At 46.9% G+C, this 12379-nt stretch overlaps 2 protein-coding genes across 2 annotated transcripts in view; one reads left to right on the top strand and one right to left on the bottom strand.

The window, feature by feature from the left end:
* The window catches only part of LOC141201631 (uncharacterized), a 375891-nt gene that overhangs the window by 273548 nt on the left and 89964 nt on the right, over window positions 1-12379 (bottom strand). The window lies entirely within an intron of this gene.
* Window positions 4427-12366, top strand: LOC141201647 (gastrula zinc finger protein XlCGF53.1-like). Its single transcript, XM_073663671.1, has 4 exons — window positions 4427-4493; window positions 11794-11931; window positions 12061-12165; window positions 12249-12366. Exons 2-4 carry the CDS (start codon window positions 11863-11865, stop codon window positions 12300-12302), a joined length of 228 nt encoding a protein of 75 aa, XP_073519772.1. The 5' UTR covers window positions 4427-4493; window positions 11794-11862; the 3' UTR covers window positions 12303-12366.

The following is a 12379-nucleotide window of genomic DNA, read 5'->3' as shown; positions in this document are numbered from 1 at the left end:
GGAGCCGCGCGTGTACGAGGCGTACGGAGCGGAGCCGCGCGTGTACGAGGCGTACGGAGCGGAGCCGCGCGTGTACGAGGCGTACGGAGCGGAACCGCGCGTGTACGAGGCGTACGGAGCGGAACCGCGTGTGTACGATGCTTACGGAGCGGAACCGTGCGTATACGAGGAGTACGGAGCGGAACCGTGCGTGTACGAGGCGCACGGAGCGGAACCGTGTGTGTACGAGGCATACGGAGCAGAACCGTGTGTGTACGAGGCGTTCAGAGCGGAACCGTGTGTGTACGAGGTGTACGGAGCGGAACCGTGTGTGTACGAGGTGTACTGAGCGGAACCGTGTGTGTACGAGGTGTACTGAGCGGAACCGTGTGTGTACGAGGTGTACTGAGCGAAGCCGGGCCTGTACGAGGTGTACTGAGCGGAGCAGCGCGTGTACGAGGTGTACTGAGCGGAGCCGCGCGTTTACGAGGTGTACTGAGCGGAGCCGCGCGTGTACGAGGCGTACGGAGAGGAGCCGAGTGTTCGAGGCATTCGGAGCGGCGCCGCGTGTGTACGAGGTGTACGGAGCGAAACTGCGTGTGTACGAGGCGTGCGGAGCGGAACCGTGTGCGTATGAGGTGTACGGAGCGGAGCCACGTGTGTCCCCGCTTTCCCCCACATTTCCCAGAATAATGCAAAGTCACGTCCAATTATTATGGGATTCAATAGGTCCTTAACGACCGCCACTTCATGAGATGTGGTGCCACAGTCCGTGTTTACATCCACCGGGGCCATTGGCCCAGGAATCAGTCCATGAGGGAGTGTGGCCCTTATCAGGGTCTCCAAACTTCCTGAGTCCAATAGTCCAGAGACTTGTGCCCCCTTTACTGACACTGAGCATGCCTGAGGGCCCTTGCCATGTTGAGAAAACGCGTCGCAGGCAGGGTAGGCAAAATAAGAGCAACGTCGGCCCATGTTGCAGTCCATTGGCTCAGAGTTTACGGAACACCGGGCGGCAGTATGGCCAGGGGTATGACATCTCCAACACACTATATTATGGGGTGGGACGTTGGGCAGCAACTCAGACCCCTCCTGAACTCTATGACGCCCCCCAGGTGTGGCGCTAGCTACCTTCTTTTGGTTGTCCGCTGCCTTTTGAGAACCCCAGTATTGAGAGGCTACGACCCCTTGTTTTTCCAACGGACTCTCAACCGCCTGGTATCTTTCCACCAACCCCACCAAGTCATCGGCATTATGGGGATCTCCCTGAGCAACCCAGGATTTCACCAACTTCGGAAGAGAGTGTATAAAACTGTCTATAATGACCTTCTCCACCATCTGTGCTGGGGAAGAAGTTTCAGGTTGCAACCACTTTTGGACCAGGTGTAGGAGGTCGAACATCTGGGACCGGGGAGGTTTGTCACTGCAATAGGCCCAGTAGTGCACCCATTGCGCCCTGACAGTCAGAGTCACTGCTAAGCATGCCAAAATCTCAGTTTTCAACTTAGCGTACTCTTTCGCGTCCTGCAAGGCCAAGTCATAGGCCTTCTGCGGCTCACCTGTCAAATGTGGCGCCAGCACCTCCGCCTACTGCTCCGGAGACAATTTTTCCCGCTCTGCCACCCTCTCAAAGACAGTCAGGAACGCCTCAACGTCATCACCCGGGGTCTTCTTTTGTAATGCTCTTCTTACCGTCTTCCTGACGTATGAGTCATCACCTGGATCTGAGGATGTGGCGGTCGTCCTGCCATGGATCTGCTCTGCCAAGATTTTCATTTGTCTTTGCTGCTGTTGGATCTGCTGCATCAGAAGTTTATTTGTTTCCTGCTGCAGCATGCTCTGCTGGTACTGCTGCTGGTGTTGCGCTTGTTGCGCCTGCTGTGCCTGCAACAAATGTTTAAGCAGGTACTCCATTTTGTCTGGCGACACTTGCTGGCTTATGGCGGACTTCACCCAGGACATATACGTCTTCTTGCAGCAGTCACACTGCTGCTTGGGATCTGTGCCCGTGCTTCTAGCACCAATTGTAGGGATTTGTACTCACTGAGCCGCGTTGGAGGTAGGCACAGATTCACACAGTGATGCAGTCCGCGGGTTCAAACAAACTGGTGGTTTATTTAGTGTCCATACAACAGTGAGGAAACAAAAGTAACAGCCTTTTCCTGGCACAAAAAGGAATAACAGAACAAAGCTCAAAATAACAAGTCCATGCAGCACGGCTTCAGCCGTTTAAACAAAGTGCCTTCCTCTGCCTCCTGCAGAGTCTAAGGAGCACATGCAAGGTCTGCTCACCTTGCCCAACACACACAGACTGATAGAGACAGGCGCCGTTGTCTTAAATCAGCCTTCCAAGACCTGGACTGGAGGTAAGTGAGCAGCTGTTTCCCCACCCCCCAGCTCTTTCAGCTGCTCGTAAAACCGGCCCTGTAATCCGGGCCAATTAAATTCCTCTCAGTACTATGTGTGCTGGAGCCGGCTTCTCCCAGTCCTATATCACCGAAGCTTGGCACTTCGGGGACACATACCTCCCGTCCACGACCTCTCCGGCAGCCACCTTACAATATATATATATATATATATATATATATATATATATATATATATACAGTACAGACCAAAAGTTTGGACACACCTTCTCTCTTAAAGATTATTCTGTATTTTCATGACTATGAAAATTATACATTCACCCTAAAGGCATCAAAACTATGAATTAACACATGTGGAATTATATACTTAACAAAAAAGTGTGAAACAACTGGTGCGGGGGTGCTTTGCTGGTGACACTGTTGGGGATTTATTCAAAATTGAAGGCATACTGAACCAGCATGGCTACCACAGCATCTTGCAGCGGCATGCTATTCCATACGGTTTGCGTTTAGCTGGATCATCATTTATTTTTCAACAGGACAATGACCCCAAACACACCTCCAGGCTGTTTAAGGGCTATTTGACCAAGAAGGAGAGTGATGGGGTGCTACGCCAGATGACCTGGCCTCCACAGTCACCAGACCTGAACCCAATCGAGATGGTTTGGGGTGAGCTGGACCGCAGAGTGAAGGCAAAAGGGCCAACAAGTGCTAAGCATCTCTGGGAACTCCTTCAAGATTGTTGGAAGGCAAGAAGTCCCACTTATTAAACCTGACAGGGCACACCTGTGAAGTGAAAACCATTTCTGGTGACTACCTCTTGAAGCTCATCAAGAGAATGCCAAGAGTTTTGCAAAGCAGTCATCAAAGCAAAAGGTGGCTCCTTTGAAGAACCTAGAATGTAAGACATATTTTCAGCTGTTTCACACTTTTTTGTTAAGTATATAATTCCACATGTGTTAATTCATAGTTTTGATGCCTTCAGTGTGAATGTACAATTTTCATAGTCATGAAAATACAGAAAAATCTTTAAATGAGAAGGTGTGTCCAAACTTTTGGTCTGTACTGTATGTGTATAGGGTCAGTATGTATATATTCTGTACTGTATGTGTATAGGGTCAGTATGTATATATTCTGTACTGCATGTGTAGATTTATAAAGATAAGTGATATAGTGATCGTACACCTCGTACACACACCGCTCTGCTCCGTACACCTTGTACACGCGTGGCTCCGCTCCGTACACCTCGTACAAACGCGGATCCGCTCCATACATCTCGTACACACGCGGCTCCGCTCCGTACACCTCGTACATGTGCGGCTCCGCTCCGTACACCTCGTACATGCACGGCTCCGCTCCGTGCACCTAGTACATGTGCGGCTCCGCTCCGTACACCTCGTACACTCGTGCCTCCGCTCCGTACATCTCGTACACACACGGATCTGCTCCGTACACCTCGTAAACACGCGGCTCCGCTCCGTACATCTCGTAAACACGCGGCTCCGCTCCGTACTCCTCGTACACACGCGGCTCCGCCCCGTACATCTCGTACACACGTGCGGCTCTGCTCCGTACACCTCGTACACATGCGGCTCCGCTCTGTACACCTCGTACACACGCGGCTCCACTCCGTACACCTCGTACACACTCGGCTCCGCTCCGTACACCTCGTACACACGCGGCTCCGCTCCGTACGCCTCGTACACGCGCGGCTCCGCTCCGTACGCCTCGTACACGCGCGGCTCTGCTCCGTACACCTCGTACACGCGCGGCTCTGCTCCGTACACCTCGTACACGCGCAGCTCTGCTCCGTACACACACGGCTCCGCTCCGTACACCTCGTACACACGCGGCTCTGCTCCGTACGCCTCGTACACGTGCAGCTCTACTCCGTACGCCTCGTACACACACGGCTCTGCTCCGTACACCTCGTACACACGTGGCTCTGCTACATCCACACTGTAAACCCCTCCTGACCCCACACATAAACTTCAGCTCATCCAGCACCATGACAACCAGCACAGCAGAGTCCTGCATCCACTGAGGCCCCTGATCATGTGACCCCTGACTCCTCCCCTCCTGTGACCTCATCACAGCTCCTGTGCGCACAGAGCAGCCATATATGTGGTGGCGGCTCTGCAGGTGGAGGTATGTGGAGACCCCATTACTGGGCGCAGGGGGTATTAACCCCTTCAGCACCGAGACTCTTTTGGGGTCTTGTGTTGCCCCTTTATAAGAATCATAAGGTCTTTGTTCTGTTTCCTGTAATAGATACATACGACCCAACTATGGAGACAGGAAGGGAGGAAACGTATTGTTCTCATAGTACAGGACCCCTTTACTGGCCCCACAGTGTAATGCCCCCATTATGCCCCTTATGCAGGATGTTGATGCCCCCACACAGTGTAATGCCCCCATTATGCCCCTTATGCAGGATGTATGATGCCCCCACACAGTGTAATGCCCCCATTATGCCCCTTATACAGGATGTATGATGCCCCCACACAGTATAATGCCCCCATTATGCCCGTTATGCAGTTTGTATGATGCCCCCACACAGTGTAATGCCCCCATTATGCCCCTTATGCAGTATGTATGATGCCCCCACAGTGTAATGCCCCTTATGCAGGATGTATGATGCCCCCACACAGTGTAATGTCCCCGTTATGTCCCTTATGCAGTATGTATGATGCCCCCCACACAGTGTAATGCCCCCATTATGCCCCTTATGCAGTGTGTATGATGCCCCCCACACAGTATAATGTTCCCATAGTACCACCTGAGGTTTTACAGTTGGAATAATCCCTCTGGAGTTGGTTTTCCCTTTGCCTGCTCCCCTACATGTAGACCCTCGAGCATGTATACATGCATGTAGGGGAGCAGGCCTTACTAGATATCGAGGCTTTGTACAGTAATATACCGCATGAGGATGGTATCAGAGGAGTAAGACGTTTCTTGAAATCGAGATCAATAGAGTGTAGCAGACATAATGACTTCATGGAGGATCTTCTAAAATTCACTCTTACTCATAACTCCTTTGTTTTTGACAGGAAGTACTTCCACCAGCTCAGGGGTACTGCGATGGGTAGCCTCTGTGCCCCCTCATATGCTAACTTATCCCTGGACTGGTGGGAGGAATCCACAATATTCAGGGATGATGATAAGTGATGGCATCCATATATTGGGGTATGGTACAAATATCTTGATGACATTTTTATCACCTGGTCAGGGACGAGTGAACAATCTTTTGAATTTGTCGGGGAACTCAACATCAATAGAGTGGGCCTGAGATTTACATCTGAATTTATTATAATAATAATTTTTATTTTTATAGCGACAACATATTCCACAGCACTTTACAATTTTAGGGGGGACTTATACAGACAATACAGACTTTACAGAATAAGCATAACTCAGAAATTAAAAGGAGTGAGGGCCCTGCTCGCAAGCTTACAGTCTGTAAGGAAATAGGGGAGACACAAAAGGTAAAATGTATATATATTGTATAATACAGCCTTAATATACTAAATAGGGTAAGTACATAACACCACATGAACTGGTCGCCAGCCAGTATGTGCCAGTATTTTTGAAGAAAATTTTAATATGGGCCAAACTGGGACAGTTAGATAAGTGTGTTGAGGTGATAGGCCAATCTAAAGAGATGGGTTTTTACGGCACGCTTAAAACTGTGAGTATTGGGAATTAATCAAATTGTCCTGGGTAATGCATTCCAAAGAATTGGTGCAGCATGCGAGAAAACTTGGAGACGGGAGTGAGAGGTTCAGATTATGGAGGATTTTAGTTTTAAGTCATTAGCAGAACGGAGGGCACGGGTAGGGTGATAGACTGACACGAGGGAGGTGATGTAGGGCGGTGCAGAATCGTCAAGAGCTTTGTGGGTAAGAGCAATAAGTTTATATTGAACTCTGTATTGGATGGGCAATCAGTGCAATGACTGGCACAGGGAAGAGGCATTGTTGTATCGGTTGGTGAGGAATATGACCCTGACTGCTGCGTTCAGGACGGATTGGAGAGGGGAATGTTTAGAAAGAGGGAGACCGATAAGTAAAGAGTTGCAATAGTCCAGACGAGAATGAATAAGAGCTACAGTAAGAGTTTTTACAGAGTCAAAGGTAAGAAAATTTCTGATTCTAGAGATGTTTTGGAGGTGTAGATGACACGAGCGAGCGATTTGATGTGAGGAGTGAAGGAAAGATCTGAATCAAGTATGACCCCAAGACAGCGGGCATTTTGCTGGCGAGTAATGATGGAGCCACAAACGGAGATGGCAATATTGGGCATAGGTAGGTTAGTGGAGGGAGGAAATACGAGTAGTTCAGTTTTTGACAGATTCAATTTTAGATAGAGGGAGGACATAGTGTTAGAGACAGCGGAAAGACAATCACTGGTATTTTGTAATAATGCAGGGGTGATGTCCGAAGAAGAGGTGTATAATTGGGTGTCATCAGCATAGAGATGGTACTAAAAACCGAATCTGCTGATTGTTTGTCCAATAGGAGCGGAATATAAGGAGAAAAGAAGGGGGCCTAAGACTGATCATTGAGGAACCACGACAATAAGGGGAAGGGGAGAGGAAGAGGAGCCAGCAAAAGACACAGTGAAGGAGCAGGCAGTGAGGTAGATCCACAGTGTCGAATGCTGCAGAGAGATCCAGGAGAATCAGCAGGGAGTAGTGACCATTAGATTTGGCTGTTAGTAGATCATTAGACATTTTAGTGAGTGCAGTTTCAGTAGAATGTAAAGAGCGGAAACCAGATTGTAAAGGGTCAAGAAGGGAGTTATCTGAGAGATAGCAGATTAGACAGCAGTGGACCAGTCATTCCAGGAGTTTAGAGATAAAGGGAAGATTGGAAATAGGTCTGTAGTTAGCAGCACAGTTCTGGTCGAGGGATGTTTATTTAAGTAATGGATGTATGCTGGCGTGTTTAACCCCTTTATGACCCAGGGCATATTAGTACGTATCTGTGCCCTGGGCCTGATGCGTATTAATACACCCTGGCGATTTCGCCCACACACAAGCGGTGCGGGCGAGATCGCCACCGGGTGTCAGCTGATTGTTACAGCTGACACCCAGTGCTATGTGCAGGGAGCAGCCCCGCACCGCTCCCCGCACATTAACCTCCGAAATGCGATCGAAATCAATCGCAGCATTCCGGTGGCAAGAGGAGGTAAGCTCGATACTTACCTTGTCTGCCGGCGTCCAGCGGCATCGGAGTCCGGTCCCGGATGTTGCCATGGTGACCCGACGTCATCATGACAACATCTGGGACACCAGGAGGCAGGAAGTTGCTTTGGTCATGCACAGTGCACGACCAAAGTAACTTCTCCCTGTGCAGCGCTGACAGACTGCATGGCATAGGGAGCTGCTGCTCTCTATGCCATGCAGCCGATCAGGCTGCAAAAAGTGAAAATCCCATAGTGGGACAATGTGTAAAAGTAATAAAAATGTCAGAAAAAAATAAATAAAAAATATATATATATATATATATATATTGTACCCATAAAAAAATAATCTTATGAAAAAAAAAATAAACCAATAAAAGTACACATATTTGGTATCGCCGCGTCCGGAACGACCTGACCTATAAAACTGTCCTGCTAGTTAACCCTTTTAGTGAACACGATAAAAAAAAAGCAAAAAAACGAAACATAAAACCATGCTTTATCATCATACCGCCAAACAAAAAATGGAATAAAACGCGATCAAAAAGACAAATGTAAATGACTGTCGGCCGAAATATGGAAAAATTATAGCTCTCAAAATATGGCGATGTAAAAACTAGTCTGCAAAAAAATGTGTCTTTTAAGTGTGTGACAGCTGTCAATCATAAAAACCCGTTATGAATCTGGCATCACTGTAATTGCACCGACCCGAATAATAAAGTCGTCTAATCACTTATACCGCACGAGGAACGGTGTAAAAAATAAACTTTAGGGTTAGGGTTGTGCTAGGGTTAGGGTTGGGGTTGGGCTAGGGTTAGGCTAGAGTTAGGGTTGGGCTAAGGTTAGGGTTAGGGTTGGGGCTGGGATTTTTTCAGAAGTAGAAAAAAAAAATGACGATAAGGTGACTAATGTTGAACGCAAGTGCTCGCTACTTGAGTTTGCATCGGGTGCTCGGGTGACATGCTCGAGTCTCCGTCCCAAATGTTTTGCAGCTGTTATACAGCCAAAAAAACCTTGCGGGGATTGCCATGCACCAGCGATCCCCGCATGTTTTTTTTTTGGTGTCTAATAACCGTGAAGCATGCGGGGCGGGGACACGAGCATGTCACTCGAGCACCCGCGATACATGGTGCATATCTGAGCACCCGATGCAAACTCAAATAGCGAGCACTTGCACTCAAGACTAATGACAACTTATTAATATGATGACCTAATGTTATCAAATTCTGTGTCGTACCTCTAGGTTCAAAATGTTCACTATACCCCTTGATAAAATCCTTGAGGTGTGTAGTTTCCAAAATGGGGTCACTTGTGGGGGGTTTCCACTACTTAGGCACATCAGGGGCTCTCCAAACGCAACATGGCATCCGCCCTCGATTCCAGACAATTTTGCATTCAAAAAGTCACACAGTGCTCCTTCCCTTCTGAACTCTGCCGTGCGCCCAAACACTGTATTTTCCCCACATATGGGGTATTGGCTTACTCAGGAAAAATTGCACAACAGTTTTTGGGTTCCATTTTCCCCTCTTACCCTTGTGAAAATAAAAAAATTGGGGCTAAAACATAATTTTTGTGGTAAAAGTTAGATTTTTTTATTTTCACGGCTCCATGTTATAAACTTCTGTAAAACACTTTGGGGTTCAGGATGCTCACCACACATCTAGATAAGTTCCCTGAGGGGTCTAGTTTCCAAAATGGTGTCACTTGTGGGGGGTTTCCACTGTTTAGGCACATCAGGGGCTGTCCAAACACAACATGGTGTCTGCTAATTATTCAAGCAAATTTTACATTCAAAAAGTCAAATAGCGCTCCTTCCCTTCTGAACCCTGCCGCGCGCCCAAACAGTGGTTTTCCCGCACATATGGAGTATCGGCTTACTCAGGAGAAATTGCACAACAAATTGCATAGTGCAATTTCTCTTACCCTTATGAAAATGCAAAATTGGGAGCTGAAAAACATTTTTGCTGAAAAAATGTGAACATTTTATTTTTACGGTTCAATGTTATAAACTTCTGTGAAGCACCTGGGTGTTCAAGTTGCTCACCACACATCTAGATAGGTTCCCTAAGGGGTATAGTTTCCAAAATGGGTTCACTTGTGGGGGGTTTCCACTGTTTAGGCACATCAGGAGCTCTCCAAACGTAACATGGCGTCCGCTAATTATTCAAGCAAATTTTACATTCAAAAAGTCAAATGGCGCTCCTTCCCTTCCGAGCCCTGCTGTGTTCTCAAACAGTGTTTTTTCCTCACTTATGGGGTATCTGCGTGCTCTGAGGAAATTTCACCACAAATTTTGGGGTCCATTTTTTTCTGTTACCCCTGCGAAAACAAAAAAATTTGGGTCTAAAGTAACATTTTTGTGAAAAAAGTTAAATGTTAATTTTTTTCTTCCACATTCCAAAAATTCCTGTGAAGAACCTGAAGGGTTTTTAAACTTCTTGAATGTGGTTTTGAGCACCTTGAGGGGTGCAGTTTTTAGAATGGTGTCACTCTTGGGTATTTTCTGTCATAAAAGCCCTTCAAAGTCACTTCAAATGTGATGTGGTCCCTAAAAAAAATGGTTTTGTAAATTTTGTTGTAAAAATGAGAAATCGCTGGTCAACTTTTAACCCTTATAGCTCCTTACTAGAAAAAAATTTTGGTTCCAAAATTGCGCTGATGTAAAGTAGACATGTGGGAAATTTTATTTATTAACTATTTTGTGTAACATATCTCTCTGATTTAAGGGCATAAAAATTAAAATTTTGAAAACTAGTTAGGTGAGTGGTGGCAGCTGGAGAAAGGGACTGAAGGAGATGTGAAGGAATAGGGTCACTGGTGCAGGTGGTAGAGCGAGAGGAAGCAAGGAGCCTTGTCACTTCTTCTTCCGTTACTGTTTCGAAGTCAGAAAATGAGCAAGATACAATGTGGGAGGGAGGAGCATGCATAACATGTGGGGATTGAGAAAAAAATTTCCTGTCGGATATGGTCAATTTTTTCTTTGAAATAATTGGCGAGATCGTCAGTGCTGAGGTCGGTGGTTGGGGCCTGTGCTTATTGATTAAGGAGAGAGTGAAAAGTGTCAAACAGGTGTTTAGGATTATTGGACCATGAGATGATTAGGTTGTCAAAGTAGGTTTGTTTGGATAGGTGAAGGGCGGCTTTATAGGTTTTAAGCATAAATTTATAATGGAGGAAATCTTCGGCCAGACAAGATTTTGTCCACAGCCGTTCGGCACACCTGGAGCACCACTGGAAAAAATGTGCTTGCAGCGTGTTCCAGGGTTGTCGCCGTCTGTGCCGAGTTGTTCTCTGTGTAGGAGGTGTGCCTTCATCCAGGGCGCATTGCAATGTTTCGTTATAATGCTTCAGTGCAGAGTCAGGGCATGAGAGGGAGGAGATTGGGGCCAATGATCATTGCAACGTTTTCATAAATTTCTGGGTGTTAATGGCATGTATATTTCTATAAGTGTGGAAAGTAGGGGTGTCTTGAGCAGGGTGACAGTTCTTGACAGAGAATGGGAGAAGGTTGTGATCAGAGAGTGGAAGAGGAGAGTTAGTAATGTCATGTATTGAACAGAGCTGTGCGAAGATCAGGTCAAAGAGTATTTCCATCTTTATGTGTAGGAGAATTAGTAAGCTGTGAAAGGCCGAAGGAGGAAGTTAGCGATAAAAGATGAGCGGCAGATAGGGAGAGGGAATCGCTAATTGGGATGTTAAAGTCTCCCATGATGGGGGTGGGGATGTCATAGGATAGAAAGTTTGGAAGTTAAGTGGCAAAGTGATCCACAAACTGACGGGAGGGGGCCGGAGGGCGATACACAACCGCCACTGGCAGGGAGAAGGGCCGGTAGAGTCTGACTGTGTGGACCTCAAAAGAAGGGATGAAAAGTGAGGGTACTGGGGGATAACCTGAAAAGTACATTTTGTTTAAAGAAGCAGACCAACACCAATTATTACCAGTTGCCTTTCCTGTATGTACTGATCAAGAAGGATTGTAATGGGACCATAGGGACACTCATCTACCATAAACCTTCAAGCACTAATAAACTATTGAAGTGGGATAACCACCACCCCCACCCCCATCCCCATAAAAAGAGGAAAACCCAAGGGCCAAATTTTATGGTTGAGAAGGTACTGCTAGAATGTCACAGATTTTAATATACAGGCAATAGACCTGAACACCAGATTAAGGGATGAAGGGTACTCATGGTACAGTTTAGATTCCGCATCATCGTTTGCAGAAAAATGGTCTTATCCATCAGCTTATCTTTTTCTCATTCAGATCTAAAATACCGGATCCTCTCAGTGAAAGTCATCTATATAAGAACATTTTCCTGATTTATCCAGGAAAATGATGGACAAGATGGTGGAGAGGATATTACACCTCACCCTAGAGATCCTTTTCCGGCTTACTGGAGAGGTGAGAGATTCTGATGACGTCACATTACATCATTCTTATCTATGGGAATAACAGATGGACAGAACTGGAGAGGTGAGGACTCTGGAAATGTCTGTAGTGAGATTTATTAATGTGTCTCTCCATAACCAGAGATTAATCACGAGGCCTCCACCTCACCCCCTGATACATGAGGACATCAATGACCAGAAGATCCTAGAACTCGCCTACAAGATGATTGAGCTGCTGACTGGAGAGGTGACACTGCTGGGAATGCTGGGAAATTATACAGTAATGATATGAAGGGATTGGCGGGATGACGGTATCATTGTATGTGTCAGGTTCCTATAAGGTGTCAGGATGTCGCTGTCTATTTCTCCATGGAGGAGTGGTAGTATTTAGAAGGACACAAAGATCTGTACAAGGACGTCATGATGGAGGTTCCCCAGCCCCTCACATCACCAGGTAATAG

Source organism: Phyllobates terribilis, unplaced genomic scaffold, assembly GCF_046119375.1.
Source record: "Phyllobates terribilis strain yellow unplaced genomic scaffold, ASM4611937v1 Scaffold_120__1_contigs__length_5212024, whole genome shotgun sequence".
In the NCBI taxonomy this organism is placed as follows: domain Eukaryota; kingdom Metazoa; phylum Chordata; class Amphibia; order Anura; family Dendrobatidae; genus Phyllobates; species Phyllobates terribilis.
Note: the sequence above shows the minus strand (reverse complement) of the source record. Positions and strands in the feature narration are given on the sequence as shown.

What these genes read in the sequence shown, in the direction of transcription:
- LOC141201647 (XM_073663671.1), top strand. Translation starts at nt 11,863, where the DNA reads ATGATGGACAAGATGGTGGAGAGGATATTACACCTCACCCTAGAGATC. An exon ending in TTTTCCGGCTTACTGGAGAG is followed by an intron (nt 11,932 to 12,060) that starts GTGAGAGATTCT and finishes CTCCATAACCAG; the next exon opens with AGATTAATCACGAGGCCTCC. An exon ending in TTGAGCTGCTGACTGGAGAG is followed by an intron (nt 12,166 to 12,248) that starts GTGACACTGCTG and finishes TGTATGTGTCAG; the next exon opens with GTTCCTATAAGGTGTCAGGA.